This window comes from Chanos chanos, chromosome 12 (assembly GCF_902362185.1).
Source record: "Chanos chanos chromosome 12, fChaCha1.1, whole genome shotgun sequence".
NCBI lineage: Eukaryota > Metazoa > Chordata > Actinopteri > Gonorynchiformes > Chanidae > Chanos > Chanos chanos.
The window spans coordinates 3,671,945-3,681,515 of NC_044506.1; the positions used below are offsets into that span (position 1 = coordinate 3,671,945).

At 38.8% G+C, this 9,571-nt stretch overlaps 1 gene segment (V, D, J or C); it reads right to left on the reverse strand.

Moving 5' to 3' along the window:
- Window positions 1–1,719: 1,719 nt before the first annotated feature.
- LOC115825279 (Ig kappa chain V region 4135-like) lies at window positions 1,720–2,229 on the reverse strand. The segment is given in 2 exon segments: window positions 1,720–2,054; window positions 2,175–2,229. Coding segments are annotated over 2 exon segments (384 nt in total).
- Window positions 2,230–9,571: the final 7,342 nt, after the last annotated feature.

The following is a 9,571-nucleotide window of genomic DNA, read 5'->3' on the forward strand; positions in this document are numbered from 1 at the left end:
CTAAATGTGCCATACCTGTTTGAACTACATATTTATCTTTCATTTTCAGCGGCTGCCAAGTGCGGTTTGTGCCCATGGGATTGCTCCTAAAATAAAACAGAATTTTATTCAATTACATTCCACCACTTCCACCTGTAATATTAAAAGAAAGTGTGCTTACATGTTAAATGAATAGACATCTGCATTCAAACCTACGCATTGACTCGGGCAGTAATTGTCTCCCACACCAACTGTCTCGCCTTTGCCCATGCAGTTGTCTTGCCCCCCCCCCCCCCAATTTTTTTTTGAGAATGTGCTCATACTTGGCATAAACACATATGAGAATTACTAACTGCAGCAGGGTTAAGCAAAACGACTTTTGTTTTCGCCGGTTGCCATGGTGAATCGCAGTATCGGAGCTCCATTGATGATGGCTTTTCAGAATTATCATGCACACGCTTAACTCAGAGTTAACATACTCAAGAGTTCATCGAACCAACTCAAATCAGCTTTTCTAGAGCTGAAAACTCGGAGTTTCCCATCTCAGGTTTCATCAACTCAGAGTTCAGGATTAAACTCAGAGTTTGTTAAACCCGCTTCCTGGAACACCCCCCAGATTTACTAGTAATCATGTTAGGGGCTCAGGGATGTTAACTGTGACTTTCAAAGAGTAAAACAAATAGACATAATCAACACATATCTGTAAGTAAGAGTCGGTGCCTAAAATCACTACAAAGACTTCCTGTGTGGTTTTAGTGCTTTACTGAGTCATGGCTTATTATTATTATTATTATTATTATTATTATTATTATTATTATTATTATTATTAAAACACATTTTAAGTCTAAAATACAGACACTCAGCACATTCCTTGAAAACCCAAACCCAGTCAATCCATGTTCACTCAGTTCCACTAGGTTTCCTGCAGAGTCAGACCTGAGCTGGTGTCCAGCAGGTGTATGATTTGATGGTGGATTTGATGTAGACTGGTGTAGTTCCTTAGAAGGCCTTAGACCTTAGAAACTATACTAGCTGTCTCCTTATCACCGCTCTGGAGTGAATGGATTGGACATGCAGCAAGACATGGTGACTGGTTCTGTAGAATCTGATATTGACTATGAGAGAAGAGCTGATTTAGTTTGAGTTCATCTGTGTCCTTCTGTTCTCTTTTTACTGTGTTGATGCCTAATGAGTAAAACATGTTGTTATCTCTGCACCCTGTGGCAAGTGTCCGTCATTTTGTTGAAATGCGTGAAATTGTGCTTGTTTTTTGTTTGTTTCTGTGATTGTGTGTGGGCGCGTACATATGTGTGTGCATGTGTGTGGTTGTGTGTGCGTGTGTGGTTGTGTGTGTGCGTCCATGTGTGTGTGCATGTGTGCGTGCATGCCTGTGTGTACGCGTGCATGTGTGTGTGCGTGTGCAAGTGTGTTTGTGTGATAAAATTTGTTCAGCCTTAAACTGTTACAAAATGCAGCCTGGTCTTTAGAAGCTGAGATTCCAAATGCTTGATCAAAAACAATAGCAGGAAACGTAATAATGTTCATTGTTTTATCAGTATTCCTTCATGTGTGAATGATTGTAGTCATTGTAACTTTAGTGTGGTGTGTAATTCCTCTCCTCCACAGAGTGTGTCATTGTGCTGTATCACATCCTCCCCCTCAGCACCTGCAGTAGGTCCCAGCTGCAGCAGTGCAGTCTCTGTGCAGTCTGACTGAGGGAGGTTTTTGTATGGCCCTATATCACTGTGTGAACACCCAGTTATCACTGATCCTATGTTCACTCTTACAGTAATAATCTCCTGCATCTTCAGTCTGGACTCCTGTGATGGTCAGAGTGAAGTCAGTCCTAGATCCACTGCCACTGAAACGATTTGGAATTCCTGACTGTAATCGATTGGCCCAGTAAATGAGGAGTTTAGGAGCCTGTCCCGGTTTCTGTTGGTACCAGAATAAATAATCATCACCAGCACCATCACGGAACACTGCAGGACTGGTTTTACAATTAACAGTGACTGTGTCTCCTGGAAGAGCAGATGTCATGGGAGTCTGAGTCACAGTCACTTGTCCTCTGGACTCTGAAACAGAAACAGAGAAAAATGTAACAAATAAGTAATTAAATGTGGTCACATCCTTTCTCAGTCTGGTGTTGAAAAGGCAGTTTTCAGTTGTGTGAATGATATAAAGAAATCTCTTACCATGAAAACAGAGAGTCAGTGTCCAGATGAAGATGGTGATGAAAGTCATGGTGTCTGTGGGTTAAGTTAGTGGGGCAGGCAGCTCTCAGTCATCAAGTGTTAAACTCACAGGGCTATAAACACTCTCAGAGCACTGAAGCATGTGCTGCCAATGCAAAGTCTCCTCTCTCTATGGAAATGATCTTCCTGGGCATGTTGGAATATTGTAATTAAAGAGTATTGTGAACACAGAAGTGTAGCGTTAATGTACTGGATAAAGAAATGATTTAAACACCCTGTAAGAGAATAAATAGAGGTGCTGATGTTTATACTGATTTACTCATTTAAAGTCAATATTCATGACCTGATAAAACCATTTCACACACTCTTCTTATTTTGTAACTTCCCCAATACTGCACTACTGGAGGAGACAGAGCTCTGTGTGTATAATTATTAATATAGGAAATGCATCCACACATGATATCTAATATAGATCACTAACTAGACGACCCTAATCCAAACTATATCTAAGATGACACAAACTGATTTCTGTTTTAAACGTAAATATAAATCTAAAATATCCTAAACATTTATTAGACAGATTGTGATGAGTCTGTGGCTACATCCACATCCAGCAGACAATCCTTGAATTTTTCTTAAGAGAACACTTGAAAGTCACTGTAGATTTATGAGTATCTCTTTAAAATGTGTCATTTAGAAAACTGCAACACAAACGCCACCTACAGGACTCATAGCAAATCTTAGATTCATCTGTTGTACCCAGGATGAAAAGATTTTGTTGATGAAGATCGTAAAATGTGACGACTCTCGTGATGGGGTCAAAACACATATGGCATATTCATTATAAACAGACAGTTTGTATAGACACAGGGTCCATCGAATGACTTATACCAGTGTAACAGACAGATGTGTGTATTCTGTATCCTACATATGACAATGTGCCGAATTTTCTCTCTTGTGTAGCAACATTGTCCACGGTTTGTTTTTCAAACTCTCATTCCAGTCAGTGTACTGCCTGAGAGCCTTGGTCATTTCAAACATGTATCAGATTATTCACAGTGAATGTCTCATTCATATTGATACACTGTGAGATTTTTTTTTTCTCAGATGAAAATCAGTCTGGTTGTAGTATATTAGATGTAAAACAGGAGGAATCTCAAGTAGTGAGGAAAATAGTCTCACGTTGGGGGGAGGGGTGAGGGGGGTCAAGTTATACTTTCATTTAAAGCTTGTTTGCTCTGTTTCATCAGTAAACACTGTATATGCAGAAATGACTGTCTTCCCAGCGTGCACAAGCTACTGTGTTAGTGTCCAATAAATAAAATTTCTTCCTATAATACTTTCCTTGGTCTATGATTTTGTGTGTTTGCTTTATTTTGTTTTGTTGTGGACTAATTGTGGAACATTATATCATTAAGGCCAGCTGAAGACTTTCCCATCCTCATCTGTGACTGTGCTAGTGTCAGAATAACTCAGTTTCTCATTCAGATTTAACTATATCTTGTAGAGTGAGACTAGGTCCAAGCAAATTTATTACCAGAAGAATAGATCATTCTTTTGAACTTTTTTTTACTTTTCTTTACATTGCTGACTGATTGATCAAAGGTTTTTATTTATTTATTTATTTATTTATTATTTTTTTATTAGTGACGCTAAAGTATGTGAAAAGTGAAGTATATGTTTGTAGAGACAAAAACTTGAAATATGTATTGACTGCTTCCATACTACAACATGTCAAAATTCACATTAAATGATTTATTTTTTCTCTGTTTCTGTATGGTTAGTGTAGTGTAAATGTGTGTCATTGTGCTGTGTCACATCCTCCCCCTCAGCACCTGCAGCAGTGCAGTCTCTGTGCAGTCTGACTGAGGGAGGTTTTTGTACGGCTCTATATCACTGTGTGAACACCCAGTTACCACTGATTTTATGTTGACTCTGACAGTAATAATCTCCTGCATCTTCAGTCTGGACTCCTCTAATGGTCAGAGTGAAGTCAGTTCCAGATCCACTGCCACTGAAACGATTTGGAATTCCTGACTCTAACTTGTTTGCATATCTAATGAGGAGTTTAGGAGCCTGTCTGGGTTTCTGTTGATACCAGAATAAAAAATCATCACCATAGCTACCACGGTATACTGCACGGTACCAATGCAGATAGTGACCATAGGAACTGTAGTAATGCACTGCAGGACTGGTTTTACAGTTGACAGTGACTGTGTCTCCTGGAAGAGCAGATTTCACTCCAGGAGTCTGAGTCACAGTCACCTGTCCTCTGGACCCTGAAATGAAAAAAAGGAAAAAAAAAAAAGACTTTTTAGGTCACATTATATGTTTTCAAAAATATAAAATATATGATAAATTAGTGTGTCTTTCCTTCTTTCTTTTTTTTTTCTTTTAACAAAGTTAATGTAAAATCTTACCATGAAAACAGAGAGTCAGTGTCCAGATGAAGATGGTGATGAAAGCCATGGTGTCTGTGGGTTAAGTTAGTGGTACAGGCAGCTCTCAGTCATCAAGTGTTAAACTCACAGGGCTATAAACACTCCCAGAGCACTGAAGCATGTGCTGCCAATGCAAATTCTCCTCTCTCTGTGGAAATCATCTTCCTAGCTAATGTCAACACGATAATCTATGTACAGTCAACTAATGTAAAAAAACAGTGTGAACAAAATTTTCGTTGGATATCTCTCATCATTATAAAGTGTGTTTAACAATCTATAATCAGAAATGTCTTCAGCTCTGATCAGAAATGTGTTCTGAAAGATTCTTTATCTTTTGAGAAATCTCTTCTCTGAGCTCTTTTGAGTGACAGATGAAACAAGACAGAGAGAGAGAGAGAGGAGGAAAGACAGGTAGAGAGACAGGACTGTGGAGGAGAAGAGAGGAGATGAGGTCATTACATATCTGTCATCACCATGATGAGGTCACAAGTCCAATAATCATATCAGAGCTTCACTGAGGTCAGAGGTCACAGGTCACAAAATGTCCAGATATGTGGAGAATGTTTCAGTCTTCAATGTGGCATAATCAATATACATTCAGATTTAGTAAACACATCTTTACATATTTGATTTTCTAGGATGACAATATGTGTTTTTTGGACGCTATTCCACACTGCATAGAGAAAAGAATCTATCATAGAATAATGACAGCTCTCAGTCAGTAATGTGCAGCTGGTCTCTTTCACACAGACACACTCATTTGGAGTTTATCACTAAATCATTAAAGGACATTGAAGTGAGTCTATGTTGTCCAGGCTGAAACTGAAGTCAGTTCTGGGTTATGAGGGAGTTTTCAAACTCTCTAACTGTGTCTCTGCTGCTCTTAAACGTTCACAGGAGAGACAGTTAGAGAATTTAAAAGCATATTTTGTTTACAATGCATCAGATAAACTAAATGTTTTAACTAAAAGCTGCACCTCCACTGAAAATCTCTTTCCTGAGGAGATGAATTTATACCTGCTGTGACAGAAACACAAAACTACAGAACAGGTTTTGGATAACAACATTTGGGAAAACAAACCGCTGTATGTTGGAGAGACTAATATCAGAGGAAAGTAATTATGGATTTGGTAGTGTAAATTGTCAGTTTTTTATCAGTCTTGTTCAGTTTATACATGTCAAAAGAATTGAGAGGCAGTTATGACTCAAATTTTACATAAATAGACATGAATATTGTGCAATGGGCCTATATCTAAAGTGTTATTCACATTAAATGTCAAATGAGTTATTTAATAAAATAAGAGATTATAATATTCCTCTATGTATATGTTCAAATGATATTTACTGTTCTAGTGAATTCAAATGACAAATATTTATAAATAAAATGTATATTTGGGATTATTAATAGTGAAGAAGACTAAATACCTACAAAAACTGTTTTGAAGTTTTAAAATACGAGAACAGAAAGTTACTGTTACAGTCTGAGGACAAGTAAAATACAAAATACATTGTTATAAACAACAGTTTGGAAATTTCAGGTTCTGGTAGCTGACATGTAAAGATATATAATTGACAGCTAACTTAAGACTCAGTTTGTGATAAATATTGGAACATGTGTGGACCCTGGTCTGTCTGTAAAATAAAATAAAATTATGTGACTACATTAAACAATATTTCGATTAATAAGGAAATGATACTTGAAACATTCTCAATACATGTCCGCATTTCCCTCCTCCTCCTCTCTGTCTCTCTCTCTATCTCTCTCTCTCTCTGTCTCTCTCTCTGCTCCCTCCCTCTCTTCAGCAGCTCTCTGAGGGCTCTGTCGCGCTGGCCTGCCTGCTCAGTGGATACTCCCCACAGGGGGCGCTGGTCAGCTTGCCGGTGGATGGTTCGTAGGTGACACAGGGCGTTCTGACCAGCACAGAGGAAGAAAGAGGAGGCCGTTACAGCCGTAGCAGCACCTTGACATCTGCATGGTCACCCACGACAACCAGACATAATCTGCATCCTACTGCAAGAGTCACTGTGAACCCCGAAGATTCCTCATTTCATCTCCAACAACACTGCACCACCTCAGGGAGAGAGAAACAGTCCAGTCCCTGGTCTTAGTCAGCCTCCACATGAACCTAGTGTTTTAGACCTGCTGAGTGTAATCTAAAGATAATCTGAATTAATCCAGTGTAGATTAACTGATTGTGTAGAAGTCCAATAGACTGTCTCAGTGTTGCCATGTGTCCCGATGAAATTGTCCTGAATCTTATTAAACCTTAAATGGTAAATCATTTATTTAGTGCTGATGCTCCCTCTTGCTGTTCTCTTAATAAAACTTGATGAAGGAGGATTACTTCATGACTGCTGTCCTGTCTCTGGATTGTCCATTACACTGAATGACTGTAAAAAGAAGAGGCTGACTGCACTCTGTCAGAGTTAATAATTACACTACACAGAGTTAAATGTATTTCTATGTGATTCTGGAATCGGATTAGGTCTCAGTAGAGCTGTGCTGCTTGAGTGAGTTTGTTTTTCTGAATAATGAACATCTGGTGAGAGTGCTGATCTATTTTGGGAGGAAGAAAACCACTCAGCTCTGTCTATGCAAATCTGACTCTCACCCCCTGGGCTCCCAACACTCCCAGTTACACAGTCTTACTGGTTAAAATAATCTAGACTGGGTCATTGTCGGGGTGAAGTGGTTTCAGTTCTGGAGGAGATGAGTCTGAACTTGTATTACATCATACAGGGATATAACTGTCCATATGTGTGCGTGTGTGTGTGTGTGTGTGTGCGTGTTTAAAACAGATGAGGAAACATTTCTGCTTCTGCATTTAAGAAAACATTAAGCTTTCATTCTTTGCCATTTTAATTTGATTGGTCAAATGTGAAGGTAGGGAATTAAGTGAGATCCCTGTGAAGTGAAGTGATTTAAATTAAGAACACCTCTAGAAATGGTCTGAATACACGTTTGGAGTCTGTGGTGCAGTCCTCTTTTCATTCAAAAGTTGAATATAAATTGCTGAGTCAAAGTGAGGAAGTTGTGTGAGCAGATCATGTTGTGTTAACCCTCTGGAGTCTGAGGCCTGTTGGCCACATTTGAGGTAGTCTGACATGCCTTGACATTTTTATATATTTCACCTATTTAAAAAAACATTGATGTAATGTGTTTGTGGACAGTCTAAACATATCAAAACTGATGACCCATTCTCTAATGATTTTCAGTGAAAAATGGGAGTGTGAATAGAAAGTGAAATCACTTCACAGGTGGACCAGTTAAATATTTGACTCCGTTTTCAAGTTGAGGAACTATATAAACACAAAGAGAAGTTCTTCATCAGTGTTTTAGCTCTTAGTTCTCTTACAGTGGGACTGAGTTCAGTCCTTTATAAAAGGATTATATTGTGTGTAAAAACTCCCTGAGATGGTTTTCATTTGGTTCACCTCTGAGTGTCTGACTTCATTTACAGTGTTCACATCTGCACAGAAACTCTTTTGCACTCTCTCTAAACTCACATCATATACATCAGCCTCACATTGGTTATTAATGCGTAGTTAAGGTTGAGACTGGCTGAATGTAAAATTGAGTATTTGACTGAGTTTTACAACACTACATGAATAAATCATTCACAAGATGGAGTCAGACTGTTTCTTCCAACACTTGTATCAGTTTAATTATTTCTGGTGTATGACTGTGCTTCTGGACAATGAGAGTCAAATGGCTTTAATCTCCATAATTGCACAGCTTAGTTTTCCCTTTAAACAGAGAATGAAATTCACTGGATCATCAAAACTGCATCTGTCACTGTGACATGTGAGACAGCGAAGAATGAAAATTTAAGGATGTAAGGATTTAAATGATGTGAGTGTTTATGTACGTAGTTGAACAAACGGACTTAAGGACATTGATATGTAATACAACCCATCAGCAGTGTTAGCATATTAGCTTTAGATTTTTTAGATTAACTACACAATATTTTTGTCAGTCTAATACCACTGACAAGTGATTTCATGTTATCTATCAGAGTGTCTGCATGACGATTCTAGCCAGACATTAAGTGGTCTGAGGTCTGTTCACACTGCAGTAAGTTTAGCCCTGGTTAAATTTAAAATAACAGTGGATTTACAGCGGCCTTGACGAACAGTGGTCTGGGAACAGTGGGCTGTGTTCACAATAATATTAACACTGGGACAAGAGGAGACCCAGTGAAAGGACTTGTATCTACGGTTGTGCAATGTCTACGTTGACCGTATACAGTTTACGCGTTCTGATTGGCCTAGAGCGTACAGTGACCGTAGACTCTCACTGTAGACGACCAATTGGAACATAGAATCGGAGCGTAGACTACCAATAGAATTTGGCGCTTGATTGACAATTTCATTCAAGGCTAGAAGAAATCGTAAAGGTATGGATTAACGAACATTAATCATTCATTGTTTCATCATTAAGTTAATAATTACATTAACGCTAAATTGTCGGTTTTGTCGATTTAGGTCTAATGTTACTCGTTGAGCAAGTTAACAATTAACGTTAAATTGTCGATCGAAACTTGGTTGTCTTTTCTCGTTTATAATGGGAAAACGTCCAATATTAGCGGCGGTTTCCAGATGTGCGATAATTAGCCTGTCGTAATTAGCCTGTTGAAAAAAAAAAACAAAAAAAACCAACGTTTTCTGAAATTACACATTTCAGAAAACGGTGGTTCGAATTACGGGGGGGCTGGGTGGGCGGGCTGACCCCGCTTACCCCCGTAACTAAGACATGGACACCTGTAAAAATAACAGTTCGGGGGTGGGGGGTGGGGTCGAAACATTTATATATATTATATACATCCTATCCCCCGCCCCCCCCCCCCCCCCCAACCCCCCTCCAATGTCACTGCATAATTCACAATCTGGTTATGACTACAATAACTGGTATCTCACAAGAGGGAGTGCTGTAATACTGTAATGTCTTATTACTGT